The 15,158-nt window shown below is 43.2% G+C and overlaps 1 protein-coding gene across 1 annotated transcript in view; it reads right to left on the bottom strand.

Annotated features, from left to right (window-relative positions):
* Positions 1 to 563: 563 nt before the first annotated feature.
* LOC116978408 overlaps positions 564 to 15,158 on the bottom strand; it is a 35,481-nt gene continuing 20,886 nt past the window's right edge. Inside the window, exons 9-15 of the mRNA XM_033029528.1 lie at positions 13,028 to 13,135; positions 11,008 to 11,106; positions 8,082 to 8,159; positions 7,289 to 7,363; positions 4,478 to 4,534; positions 1,163 to 1,206; positions 564 to 778 (exon numbers count right to left, since the gene is read on the bottom strand). Coding sequence (XP_032885419.1) covers positions 710 to 778; positions 1,163 to 1,206; positions 4,478 to 4,534; positions 7,289 to 7,363; positions 8,082 to 8,159; positions 11,008 to 11,106; positions 13,028 to 13,135 — 530 coding nt within the window. The 3' untranslated portion in view covers positions 564 to 709. The remainder of the gene's footprint in view (positions 779 to 1,162; positions 1,207 to 4,477; positions 4,535 to 7,288; positions 7,364 to 8,081; positions 8,160 to 11,007; positions 11,107 to 13,027; positions 13,136 to 15,158) is intronic.

The following is a 15,158-nucleotide window of genomic DNA, read 5'->3' as shown; positions in this document are numbered from 1 at the left end:
CCGCGCGGGGCGATGGTGTAAGGCCCCGCTCCAGGTGCTCTTCATCCCCGCAACTAGGGCGGGAGAAGTCGCCGTTGCGGAAGCCCCGAAAAGCGGTCTCCCAGCAGGGACCCGCGGGCTCCCGGTGCCGCCGTCCGCCAAACCCGCAGTTGCAGCCTCCGAATCTCCGGGGGTCGGGTCGCAGCAGCGCTCCACCACAGCTCCACCCGCTCCGGACTCGGACGGTGAGTAGTCGGCAGCTCCGCAGCTGGAACCCCAGGTCGTTCCTGCTGGAGGCTGCTCCACGTTGCAGCCCCAACGACAACGGAGACCCGACAAAGAAAAGGTCGGGTCTCCCGTGCAGGGAAAGATTTTAAAGTTACCCCCCCCCCCACCCCCACCCCCACACACACATACCCCAACAAAAAAAATAATAAAAACTACATAAAAACAAGACAAAAATTAATAAAAACACAGACGGACTGCAGAGGCCGCTGCTGACGAGAGTCGCGCCGCCCACCGATCAAATGTTCAAACTATATATTTTTTTAAATCTATTCCTTCTTCAAACCCATTATTACTTAAAAAGCCTGATGCTGTGATTTTGTTAATTCAGGGCATGTACAAAGGATGAAAGCTACGCAACAGTTCTAAAGTTAAGATTTCAATTCTGAAAACTCCTTCCTTCCACATATCTAGTCCATTTTCTTTTCTAATCTCTGGAGATTATTCAAATTTTTGTTTGCGCCATCTGTGCATAGATGACAGATGAACCGTCTTCATCTGAAGAAACCGGGTTCTGAAAGAGAAAAAAGTTACAATGATATGGGAATGATTTGCTATTGCTTCACTTAACATCAGAAAACATCTTTATCAATTTCCTATGATCATGAAATCATAAGATACAGCAGCAAAATTAGGTCATTCGGCCCATCAAGTCTGCTCCGCCATTCGATAATGACTGATCTGTTTTGTCCTCTCAACCCCATTCTCCTGTCTTCTATCCATAAACTTTGATGTCCTTACTAATCAAGAACCTATCATTCTCCGCTTTAAAAATACCCAATAACTCAGCCTCTGTCTGGGGCAATGAATTCCACAGATTCACCACCCTCTGGCAATTTGTTGCAGAAAACAAAATTGTTAGACATGAGAGATCTCCAAGGGTAATCAATGTACTTACATTATTTGAAGGTTGATTAGGGGGTTGTGTACCATGCCTGCGCCCTGTGATAATTGCAAACATTACAATTAAAGGATGGCACCAGCAGATGCATTGACAAAAGAACTGAGAAATGGAATACAAATGTCCTAAACACATTGTCCTGAACACAAAAACACAAATATTCTTAAATAAACACAATTGATGCGGGACAAGTAGCATCTCTGGGGAGAAGGAATGGGTGATGTTTCAGATCGAGACTCAGCCTATCCCGCTGAGTTACTCCAGCATTTTGTGTCTATCTTCAGTGTAAACCAACATCTGCAGTTCCTTCCTACACAAAGATCCTTACCTCTTTCTACCAAAGGATCAGATCAGCAAGATATTAATGCCCAGAAAACCCAGTTGCAGTGTGTGTTCTAGGCACTGCATTTACAAAGTAAGCTGCAGGGATGGCCATTTGTGAACTAAACTCCTTTGTGATACTTGGGAGCCAGCACAAAACGTTTCTGGCTCAGCCAGGAGCTGTGGATATGAGTGTTTTCAGATGAATCTCCTGGTAAATAAGTGCAGGAAATGAACGTGACGCAATGGTGCAGCAGATAGAGTTACTGCCTCACTGTGCCAGTGATGCAGTTTTAACCCTGGCCTCCAGCTCTGGCTAGGATGAATTTGCATGGCCTCTCTATGACCGCATGGTTTCCTTAAGGTCCTCCGTTTTTTCCCCACGTGTCATATATGTGCAGGTTGGTAGGATAATTGGGTACGGTATATTTCCCCCAGGTATGTAGAAACATAGAGCCAGCACCGCCATTCAATTTGATCATGGCTGATCATCCAAAATCAGTACCTCATTCCGGCTTTTTCCCCGTATCCCTTGATTCCCTTAGCCCAAAGAGTTAAATCTAACTCTCTCATGAGAACATCCAGTGAATTGGCCTCCACTGCCTTCTGTGGCAGATAATTCCACAGATTCACAACTCTCTGGGTGAAAAAGTTTTTCCTCATCTCAGTCCTAAATGGCCTACCCCTTATTCTTAAACTGTGACCCTTGGTTCTGGACTCCCCCAATGGATGCCAGTTGAATCTGGGAAGAAAGTGATGGGAATGTGTGGAGAATAAAAGGGTATTGGTGGAGAATTAGTGTGTGATTATTGTGTGTACTGGACAGTCAGTATGGGCTTCATTGCTGTAGGGCCTGTTCACATGCTGTATGGTTCTCACTATTACTTCCACTGAGATGTGGAGTCAGCATGAAAGCAATAGTAGTCACATGTCACTGATCATCACTCTGACATCAGCCTATTTTATTATCGAGGATATAAGTGCATGTGAGTCAAAACTATGAAAATTCAAGTGGTTACCAAAAGATAACCCAAAGATTTATTTGCCCAAAGAGGAAAGTGATCCGGATTCGATCCCGATTACGGGTGCTGTCTACACGGAGTTTATACGTTCTCCCCGTGGCCTGCTAGGGTTTTCTCCAAGATCTATGGTTTCCTCCCACACTCCAAAGACGTACAGGTTTGTAGGTTAATTGGCTTGGTAAAATGTAAAAAATATCCCTGTGTGTGAAAGATAGCGTTGGTGTGCGGATCAGCGTGGACCCGGTGGGTCGAAGGGCCTGTTTCTGCGCTGTATCTCTAAACTAAACTAAACTAAACTGATCATTGTTCTTGTGGGAAATGCATCTTGCAAAAGCAATCAGGGTTAACCACATTGCATGGATCAAAGCCCAACTTCAGCCTTTTTGCCTGGATATTGGATTTCACCCTCTTCCAGTTCACTGAATACATGCTGTATTTCACACTGATGTTTATGTGGAAATTTGTGAAACTGAACAAAAGTCTATTTAAGACAGCTTTATGCAATTTTGGACACAGAGAAATAGTGGTGCAGCAGTAGAACAGCAATAGATATACCGCCTCACAGCACCAGAGACCTGGGATTGATCCTGACCTTCGGTGCTGTCTGTGTGTGGTTTGCACTTTCTCCCTGTGACTGCATGGGTTTTCTCCGTGTGGTCCCATTTCCACCCACATTCCACAAACGTGCAGGTTTGTCGGTTAATTGGCTTCTGTAAATTGCCCCTAGTGTGTAGGATCAGAAAATAGGTTGTAGAACTAGTGTAGGGATGATTGCTGGTCGGTGTGGGCTCAGTGGATGTTTCCACACTGTATTTCTAAACACATTTGAGCAAGATCTGTATGGTTGCATCATGATCTTGCAATGTCATTATCCCACTGATCAATGTGAAGAGCTTCAAACCTTCGAACTCTCCCTTTTTGTAGAATATTCTTTGTTGATGATCTGGGCATTGCTGGCACATCCAGCGTTTATTGCTCCTCCAAAATTTCCTTGAGATGAGATGATGCTGAGCAGCCTCTTGGAGAACAATCCCCCTGGTGAAGCTGGTTTCCTTGTGCTATTGTTGATTTCCAGGATCCCATAATTATGTAGGACCAGCATAATATTCTAAGTCAGGATGATAAGGAACTAGGAGGGGAACCTGTAAATGGTGGTGTTTCCAGACACCATGCTGCTTTAATCCGACTTGTTTGTTGAGGGTGCAGGTTGTGGAGATACTGTTGTGAAGCCTAAGGCATCTGCAGTTCATTTTGTGGACAGTACACTCTGCAGTCATTGTGTGCCAATGATGGAGGTAATTAATGTGTTGGACAATGGGGTGGCAATCAAGTGGGCTACTTTGTCCTGCACTATTAATGGGTGAATGTTGAGTGTTCAGCAATGTACAGTATTTCGGGTGCACCCAATATTATCAGTTCATGTTGTTTCAAGATAGACACCACTCATCAAAAAATGAATCCAACAAGATAGTCTGAGGAAGGGTCCCGTTCCGAATCGCTCCTTTCCATTTTCTGCAGAGATGCTGCCTGACTCACTGAGTTGCTCCAGTATTTTATATCTATCTTTGGTTTAAACCAGAATCTGCAGTTCATTTTTTATTAAATGTTAGTTCAACAAGATGCTTTCCCCACTGGGTTGTAGTAAATCTCTTTATCTAGATTTTCCCGATAAGCAGATTTTAACATTTATTGTCAGAACATGTTATGGGAGGACTGGAACTAGTTGAGCAAATCTGAACACAGTTTGTGTGCATTAGTGGAGGTTGGGTGGTTTAAAAACACTAGACGTTTACACTGCTAAGCGACAAGCCTGTTTTCAGTAATACTGAAGTCAATGAGCTGAGTATGGGACAGTGCAAATGACAAGCATTCACTCAGTTAGCAACTCCTTTGTGTTCCCAGCTGTGTCTATTTTACCCTCGGCAAAATATTAAAAATGAAAACATATGTTCAAACAAAATCTATTTACCATCTGATGCTTTCAGCTTGAAGGAGATGGATCCATAATGAATGTCTTCCTCAGTGTCTGCAGAGATAAGATGGAAACAAATAATTTGCTTCTATACTTAGAGGCCCAGACAAAGTAAGTAATGGGTTAATTTTGAGGTGATATCAATATTGTTAAGTAAATAGTATTATTGATGTGAATAAAACACGCAATTAATTGGTTTTGTTGCCAGCAGTTTAGGGAACAATTTCCCTAGGAGTTATGGGAAAGGCTGAAAATGGGTGGGTGAGGAGAAGGATGATAGTTCACTGGCGATCCAGATGGAGGCAATGTCTACAATAGGCCATAATGGCCAGCTGCAGCTTGGACTTTGATAATGGCAACAACATTTGGTGACTTTGCTTACGGACACAGTGGGCTGTTTCTATGTCTTCTGGACTTAACCAGGGATAGTGGGCTGTTTCTATGTCTTCTGGACTTAACCAGGGATAATCTTACAGATCTGTATGCAAAAAAATAATTTCACTAAACCTTGCTGATAATAAAAGAACCATTGAACCATTCATCAAGCCAGCTCCCTACTCTCCCTCAAAATATCTTCAACTTCAACTCTCAAGATGATTTAAACTAAATGTACTTTTGCAGCCCCCTTGAAGTACTGATCTGAGTTACACATTCAAGTTCTTGATTGGAACTTGAAACCACAGCTTTCTGTTTCCAAGGCAAAAGTGTTGCCAGATTAACTCTGCTGTGTAACATCCCAGACTGCATGGTTTCTGATTTATTAAATGCTATAAATTATAAAATGTCTGACTCCTGTTTTGTCATCCACTGTTATTCTCTTGGCTCCGACCTCCCCTATCTCTCAAATACCTGTCTTTACACAAAATTTGATGCCTCCCGAATAACCTAATGTTTCCTCTTTCTGTCTGAGGCTGGACAGTAAATGTTGGGGAGCTGTGTAATCGACAATCTCAAAGCCAAGCATGAATCACTTTTTACAGACTTACTTTATTTTGGTGATTGATATTATTTTTAAGTCAGGCCAATGTAGGAGCCACAAAAGGCAAGTGGTGTCAGGGTGAGGATGGTTAAGAATTTCCAAGTGAACTGCATTAGTAGAAACGGCAAGTCCCTTTTATCTTAGAGTGATACAGAGCCTGATTTAATTATCCTTGCTGTGAGAAATACCTTAACCACACCCCGCCCAACAAGATAACACACTTACACAGGGGTGGCATGGAGGCGCAGCTGGTGGAGCTGCTGCCACACAGGGTTCAATCCTGACCTCTAGTACTCTCTGTGTGGAGTTTTCACGTACTCCCCGTGACCACATGGGTTTCTTTCAAGTGCTCTGGTTTTCTCCCACATCTCAAAGGTGTGTGTGTTTGTAGGTTAAATCATCTCTTTAAAATTGCACCTCGTGTATAGGGATTGGATTAGAAAATGGGATAACATAGAACTAGAGTGAATGGGTGATCGATGGACGGCATGGGCTCAGTGGGCCGAAGGGGCTGTTTCCATGCTGTTTTCCAAAGTAAGCTTTCAACTTGTGCACTGGTACTAGGCTTAGTGTGGACAACGCTCCCAGGAATGAGCGCATAATGAAGCGGTGCTTAAATGCGTCATGATGCATTATTTACAGAGAGATGAATTACTGATAGCACTGCTGTACTGGGCATCCAATGTGAGTCCTTCCCCAGTCCATTACTGTGTGAAGCTATGCCAGGAACCTGGTTGCAAGCTCACGTCTCTGCCGGTACGCCTGTAGCATTGAAGTGGTTAAAGCAACCTCATCATTGCGTGGCTCCATGTGGAGTGAATCACCGAGGCAATGAGCAACAGCCATCTGTGAGAGCTGACATTGTACAACTGTGCAGCTTCTCCCTACCCTGAAGTGGGCGTCTGGGTGGCACTCTGCTCAGTATGGTGAGGCTGAGCAAATACTGGGCATGGCCACGTGTGCTCAGTAACTGCTCAGATCTTTCTGTTCCTCTCTCTCTCTCTCTCTCTCTCATCGCCTCCTGCTGGACATGATGTAAACTGTTAACTCTCCCTCTCTTTGTTTGGTTGCACAGCTCTCCACAGCCCAGAGATCTCTCCCCTTTAACAAGCTCAACGGTTACCATTAGAGAGGGGAAGCAAAACCTTCCACCACATCCAACAGGTGGTGACGAGACATCATGGATTCCGGGTAGTTGTCAACACTGCTGTTATGCCAGAGGGCAGGTTTGAGCTCCTCATATCTCAGTGCATAGGAGACGAACAGCTCATTGCAGCCAGCATAACACCAACACTCACAGGGAGCCTCTACACCTTGAGTGTCAGCAAAGGCCAGAGGTTCAGACCAAGTTCCTGGATCCTAGCACGGGGGTAAATCACAGTGTGTACGTTCCCACAAAGCCACAATAATGTGCAGTCTGAACAGATATCTTATGTTAAATTAGAGGGTGGTACATAGCCTTGAGTATTATGAAAGCTCAATAGGACCAAGAGAGCTAATACATCAAGATTCTGCTGCAAGAGCTAAGTGAGGAGCCAGTGCACTGTGATTTTACTTAATTTGTGATGCTGCACACAATCTCAAATTCACACAAAAGGCAAATTCTTACACATGCCACACAGTGCATATGTGCAGAAGAATATCCCAGAACTCATAGGGATACTCCAGCGAGCCCCGTTTTACATGCAGCAATTTGAGGATTAGTGTCTCCGTTTTTCATTATGTATTTGCAGAGATTTCAAACCAAAGCATTTAACTTGAAGCAAACTTTTCACTTGCTGAAATCTGACTTTCTATGACTAATCATCCCTCCACAGAAATGTTCTTACCTTGTGTTGGCTTCCTATTGACATTTGAATATTCAGCAAAGTCATCTGTCTCAGGATATGGTGTCTTCATAACTCCTGGAAAATATATATTTCTAATTGAACCATTAATTGGGTCAGAAGAGTGTGCTCAGTTCTGGCAAATGCAATACTGTCTAATAGGGGGTAATCATACCAGAAATAATCTTTAGTGTTAATCCTTCTCAAGTGGTTTTAGAAGCACTTACATGCTGGTGAAGTATGTTGAATGGTAGTGGATCATCATTTGAGTGGGTGAATGTTTTGGATTAACTATGCAACTGTCAATTATACTGTCCATTGAGATGTACAACAAATCAATGGGATTAAAACATGCATAATCTGTTATTAGTAGGTTATGCTTTCTCAATGTATGGTGCTTGATCATACAATTTCTGTGACAATGAGACTATCATTGAAAATGGTATCTATATTAGCTGTAGGATCTGAGGTTACACTAAGCACCAGAGAGTACCGTTGGAGTGATTGGTAATGTAATGTGTCCCCTCTATATTTCATTACTGCAAAACACGCATTTTAATTGTAAAATGAAGTACAGAATGATTAAACTCACCAGAAACAGAGGGTTGTATTATGGATCACCATTGCAAATTATATTTTACGAAAGGATGTGAAACTCACACAAAATTAAACTTTACTGATCTTTAGGACTTTCAGGCCAAATAATTAAAATCAAATTGTCTCTACGAAACCTGACAGCATTTTGTTTGACAATACATATGGAGATAGGGATATAGAATACGATTCATCCATTTACCTTCTTTCTTTGACTTCCTGTTCACAGCCATATATTCAGCTTTATGACTGGTCTCAGGTATGAGTGTCTTGTTACTACCTGGAAAATAAATATTTTTCTGCTTCAGCATTTTAAAGGGCTTTGTTCTATAAAGGCTTCATCAGCCAATTTTACAAAAAAGTGTCCTTTTCCTATTGAGATCAAAGATAATCAGGATAGCGCAACAATTTTTCACCAGCTCACTCACCATTCTCCTGTGCTGCGAGTGCAACAAGTTTTGTTCCGATCGGGTGTATATTGTAAAAGTTAGCAAGATTTAAAAATTGTAAAAACCGCACGTGCGCAGATCGATTTCCTCTCCTGCCAGTCAGCACTGCGCGGATTGGTCTCTTCTCCTGTCACTCACCGGGACGGTCGCCCTTTCCTGCGCCATCGCATTTTTACTGGATCTGAGCGACGCTGTGGGTGGCCGGCGGAAGGACCGGAAGCGGCGGTGGCGATGTCGCCAAACAGAAAGCGGTGAATCTGATCCCGGTGGAGGAGAGTATCCAGCGCCCACTGTCAGTCCCAAATGTACCGCCATTGCACTGCCCTGCAGCTCCAGCCCCTTCCCCTCTGGTCTGCCTCACTGGCTCCTGCCCCCTCCCCCTTGATACAACCCTCTCCCCAATGGCTCTTCCCCCCCCCCCCCCCCCACCCACACACCGGTGCGGCCATAGCTGCTGGTGCTTCCGGGCCGATCCAAGGGTGCCGACGGCTGATGCTCCTCTGGGGAACGCAAGAAGGGAGAGGAGCGGCAACGTCGAGATCCTGGGGAGTGAGAGTGGGGGAGAAGAGGGGTAGAGGGAGAGTAGGGAGAGGTGAGGAGTTATGGAGGAAGGGAGGGAGTGACTGAGGGTAGGGGAAAGGAGAGGTGAGGGAGGGATTGGGGAGGGTAGGAGGAGAGGGAAAAGAAGAGGGTGAGGAGGGAGAGTGGGGTTAGGGGAATCGTTTTCGGGCAGTGTGGGGAGGTAGGGATTGGGATAGAGGGAGAGGAGGGCAGTGGGGGAGGTGCGGGGTATTGTGGGGGGCTAGGGGGGTGCGGCGTGGGGGCTCGGGATAAAGGGTATGGATGGTACGTTGTTATGGGGAGGGCGGGAGTGTTGCGTTAGGCCCGGAGGGGAGAGAGTGGTGGGGGGATTGGGGAGGGGAGGAGGAGAGGGTAAAGAAGAGGGAGGGTGAAAAGGTGGGGGAGGGTGTACTGGGGGATGAGGGAAAATGAGCTGCACCCCTGTAGTTGGGGGCTATGGGTGAGTGGTGGAATATTGCGTTGGCGGACCAAGCCTCCTGTGTGACAGGGACCCAACGGGTCTCACTTAGTCTAGTTATTGTCTAAATGCAATGCAATTAGTGGATTTAGTTGTGATTACAAGTTGTTAATAACGAATTCACTATCAATGAATAAGCTATTTGGCAGTAAATCCACCAATCTGGCTCTAATCGTTTTTTTAAGGCTATCTGTTGGAGATTCAGTGGTGGGATTATAACAGAAACATAGAAACATAGAAAATAGGTGCAGGAGGAGGCCATTCGGCCCTTCGAGCCAGCACCGCCATTCATTGTGATCATGGCTGATCGTCCCCTATCAATAACCCGTCCCTACCTTTTCCCCATATCCCTTGACTCCACTATTCCCTAAAGCTCTATCTAACTCTCTCTTAAATCCATCCAGTGACTTGGCCTCCACTGCCCTCTGTGGCAGGGAATTCCATAAATTCACAACTCTCTGGGTGAAAAGGTTTTTTCTCACCTCAGTCGTAAATGACCTCCCCTTTATTCTAAGACTGTGGCCCCTGGTTCTGGACTTGCCCAACATTGGGAAAATTTGTCCTGCATCTAGCTTGTCCAGTCCTTTTATAATGTTTTAAGTTTCAATCCAAGTTTCCAGTCATAAGTTAATGAATAAACCTCAACAAGTTTTGCAATGGGTAATTTTGACTTGACTCAACAGTGCAAGGTTTCTTTCTGGCTTTAGTTTATTAAGAGCTGCTGTAGAACCTTTATTATCTGACACTTTACCAAATGCCAGGCACCAGTAATTGGAACTTTTGTAGGAATGCCCAGGCTGATGTACAGGCAACATCAAAAGATGGTCAGAACCACCTTGTGACAGCAATGAGGAAATGGCTAGCCCAACTCCTGGTTAACTCCGAGATAGATTCTTAGAGCAGTTTGTAATGGAGCCGACCAGAGAAAAGGCAATTCTGGATTTAGTGTTGTCCAAGGAACTAGATATGATAAGAGAACTTGAGGTAAAGGAACCGCTTGGTGGTAATGATCATAATATGATTAGTTTTAATCAGCAATTTGAGAAGGAGAACATTAAATCGGAAGTGTCAGTGATGCAGTTGAACAAAGGGGACTATGAAGGCATGAGATGGGAGATGGCCAAGGTAGACTGGAAAGGGATCCTAGCAGGAATGATGTTGGAACAGCAATGGCTAACTGGACTGTTTGATTGATTGGCAACTGACAAGTCTGCCACCTGCAAATAACCATACATTCAAATTAAGGATTGATCCATGTATACTTATCATGAGCCTTTATGATCAGTGGGCAGTGACGTGCAGGAGGGGCCAGTGGGTAGATGACCCTTGGCTTAAGATATGGATGGTACATTCCCTCTTGTCTTTGAATAGGTTTCTGAAATTGTGCTTTTTGAATATTGTGTTTTAGGACCATCCTGCATTTTAAACATTGGAAATATTTTCAGTCACATGTCTGTGATGAAGAATGATCATTAAAAATGGAAAAAGCATTTAAAGATCAACAAATGTCTTTTGCTGTTTACAGCTGAGTTGTAACAGGATAAATACACAGCAGTTAATTGATAGGGGAGACGGAATAGCTTGAGAAAATGGAAACCAATGCTTGCAAAATCCATTTAATACATCTATTACAATATTACCTTGAGTTTGATGGATTTCATTGGTATTTGAATAAAGGTGAAATTCATCTTCTATGTTTCTGTTTGATTGTGGAGGTTTCTGTCTTTGATTCGCCAAACCTGCCCAAACAGAATGTACTTAGCTTTCCTTTTAATATCGTTCATTGAACAACACAAACTCTGATTACCAACTAGCTGAAATCCTTTCCAATATAACAACAATTATGACTATGCACTATTCATGGTTTTGCAGTGATAAGATTTTTTTAAATGTGGTATGTTTGTCATTCAACTGTCTTCAGGTAAATAATATTTTCTTAAATTCAACCTCATTCCACATTATGAGCATATAACCTTGTCTGGTTAAGGGATTATGCCATGGTCATGGCTAACTGGACATGAAACAGATTATCTGAGGCATGGTCTCATAGTCCAGAAAGCGCAAGTTCCAATCACACATAGCAAATTTGGGTTTAGCTTTGAAAATATAACGGCACCTTGCATTTTACGCATGTTTGATTTATGCATTTTTGAAATAATGCAGTTGTTTAATAAATACCAATACTTAGTTTGCGTAGTGTATTTTTGAAATAGCACACTCAAATGTATGCCTGTTTAAATGTTTAAGTTTATATGTTTAATTTATGCATTTGTGAATTACATGTTACTTTTCAAAAACATAAAATGTGAGGTACCTGTACTTGTATTCTGATGTAGAAGGTGGCAACAGTAATGGTCAAACTATCAGTTTGGTGAAAAATTCAACTGGTTTACTGATATCCTTCCAGGAAGAAAGAGCAACCTTAGCCAATCTGGCTCCACATTAACCTAATTGTTTGTTGCCTTTCTTCTGGATTGATCTGTTGCGGCACTCATTAGCATTGCTGGGCGTGGGCAATAATTGATGGTCTCACCAATAGGTTCAGCATTCCAAATTAGTTCAAGGTATGATTTAATTTAATGGTGAACTCAATCGCCTTTTCTTCACACAGAACATGATATGTTACGTTTCTCCCTTGCAAGATTTTAGGAATACGCATTTGTAAGCAATGGGAGACTGAGCTTGTGTGGAATGTTGTGTTAGATTTCCATACCATGAGTAGCATAGTTGAATCTAACTGAGGCATTATGAAAGCATTATCATCAATGGATACACAAGAATCAGAGGCACTTCTTCTCTAAAAAGGAAACTGGTATGAGTGTAATGGTTTGTTTACGAACCACAGGTTCGTAAACCTGTGGACATGTCTATGTTGCGTTGTTGATGGTTATTCTGATGAAATGATGTTCTGTTTATATCATCTGTCCAATCACCTACACGTGAAGCAACTTAAGGAAATTTGCAGATGCTACCCTGTAGGTTGGAGAAAACATAAGCACATCATTATAACAGACAGCTCCTTGGCGTGTTGTGAGATTGCTGCAGCATTGGAGGTGTCACCTAATCAGACATCATCACCGTGATCAGTTGTTGAAGCAACTCCCTTCTGTCTCCTGAATTGGTTACAAGAGTTTCTATGGAACAAATTACAAAAGAGCAGTGGAGATACTCCTTGTGCCCTGGTAAATATTCATCCCTCGGATCACAAGGGCTTGTTGTGGGCAGATTTGTGACCATCATTCTTGCATCACATCATCAAATGGGTATCAACAAGCACCTCAGGCACATTCAATTGGTATTTGTTTACTCAACGGGATGGCTACACAGTTATCCCATGGTCAGACCACAGCAGAAAAGTGGAGATTGATAGGTGCTTGATTAGTAGGGGCATCCAAGGTTACGGGGAAAAGGCAGGAGAAGGGGTTGAGAGGGACAAATAGATCAGTCATGTTCGAATGGCAAAGCAGACTCGATGGGCCAAATGGCCTAATTCTGCTCTTATGTCTCGGAAGTCTTTCAACAGTTTCCTCATGACAAAATAAGTAGCCAGAACAATACCCATTGCATGTAACAATGTACTATCTAATCAATGAAAATAAAATTGCTATTGATAGTTTTTCGAATCATGTGCTGCATTAGGTATTTCTTCAAGTAATTTACCTGTAAGCTTACACTTTTTTAGACACAGCACCACTACCAGGACGATGATGAGGAGAAGAGCCACAATCCCCGTAATTACAACAGGGTAGTGATTAAAAGTAGATTTCTCTGTCAAAACAAAAAGCACAGGTTTCACATTTGTAGATTAAATTGGCATCATTCAAAAATGCTGACTCACCAATAACACTGACTAGTTTACAATTAGCCTGCAGAGACCAGAGGTCCTGGATTTAATCCTTGATCCAGTTTAACGGACCTCACTCAGGAAGATCAGAGAGTCACAACTTCCCTCTGTGCTCATCCATTAGCATCATGACATCAATCATACAAAGTTCTAATTCTTGGTGTCAAGTAAGTGCCTCTCCTCAGGCAGATGATGTGTGTGGATGGCTGGTTGGTGAAGGATCCAATTTGGCAGTGATGCTTCCCACTGTACAATGGGCAAATGCCAGCCATAGTCCGGGTTTACACTGAAATAATAGCTGCATTAGAACTGCTGACAACAGGGTGGCTAATAGCCTAGAATTTCAATCCTCTGTAGGCAGGAGCATGAAAACTACAAATGCTGGGAACAGTCATTAGATCAAGCAGCACCCATTGCAAAGAAAAAAATGAGATAAAGTTTCAGATCAATGAACCTCTTACAAGTTTTAAGGAAGCATAGGCACAAGCAACTGCAGATGCTGCTTTACAAAAAAGACACAAAGTGCTGGAGTAACTCAGCGGGTTAGGCAGCATCTCTGGAGAACATTGATAGGCGATGTGTTGAGCCAGGACACTTCTAAGGAAGTGTCATTGACCTGAAACTTTAACTTCTCTTTCCACAGATGCTGCCTGACATGCTGTGTGGTTTCACCATCTTCTGTTCATATTTCATATTTCTAAAATGTGCAGATTTTTGACTTTTAAGTACGAAAACTGTGCAGTGCATTTAACTAGCTCCCAATGGTGTTAGTGCACCTGGAATTCACAATTTCATTAACATCCTCGTGAAAATGTCTTTATTGGTTTCACGCACATGACCCTTCTTTACTTTTAGTGGTGTTAATGAATGCTTCACTACTACAAACCTGGTGATCTATTCAAGCACCAATTAGCATCAAGGGCTACAGCACTTAAAGATCACCACTACATGACAACAGCAGATGATGGACACAAGTGTTGGAGCAACTCAGTAGATCAAGCAGCATCTCTGAAGAAAAAGATCTGAAGAAGGGTTCCAATCTGAACTGTCACCAATCCTTTTGTCTGCAAAGATGTTACCTGACCCGCTGAGGTACACCAGCACTTTGTGTCCATCTAACAGCAGAAGATGGTAGGGTTTGGGTTGGATCAATGAACAGGGAAGTGACTATGCCAGACCCTTGGAGTACGAGCTCCAAAGCCTTTAATAAAGATTGTGAATGAAGAGTGTACATGTACAGGCTCCTGAATGACATGTTGAGGAGTGTCACATCTTGAGGAGTGTCAACCTCTCACATGACTTTCTGCAGAGCCATGAGCACAGGTTTCCAATCCAAGGGTTGGGGACACCACAGTGGGAGTGGGTGTGGGGGTGGCCTCTCCCTTGGTGCAGCGGCTACAGGAGGAGGGTTGTACTGGCACTGAGGTACAGGCAGTGGACAACCAAAGTCTTCATTCCTCAGTGGACTCTCAGCCGACTGCAGTCAGAGCCCTGTTGTCCTCAGCCAGAGGGAGACTGCTGTTATCCAGGAGTAAGGAGTAATAACACCAACCTAGAGCAAATATAGGCACAATGTGCTGGAGTAGATCTGAAGAAGTGGGAATAAATGAGAGAACTGGGAGGACACTGATATGGTCACAGGGAGAACGTGTAAATTCCACACAGACAGCACCAGAGGTCAGCATCTATTTCAAGTCTCTGGTTTTGTGAGGTAGCAACTCTATCAGCCATGCCACTCTGCTGCCCAAATGCAAATGTATACTTAATAATTTTCATTTGATATTAAAATGGAAAATAATGTGACTTCATATGCAACATACATTACAAAAAGGATGCAATCCAGCATCTAAGCAATGCTTTCATTATTTCATCATTGTCAGAGATGGCATTGACTTATAACAATGACCAAGGGAAGATTTAATGTGTTGACATGTGACTATATTGGCT

This window comes from Amblyraja radiata, chromosome 11 (genome assembly GCF_010909765.2).
Source record: "Amblyraja radiata isolate CabotCenter1 chromosome 11, sAmbRad1.1.pri, whole genome shotgun sequence".
In the NCBI taxonomy this organism is placed as follows: Eukaryota; Metazoa; Chordata; class Chondrichthyes; order Rajiformes; family Rajidae; genus Amblyraja; species Amblyraja radiata.
This window is presented reverse-complemented; position numbering and strand designations above follow the sequence as displayed.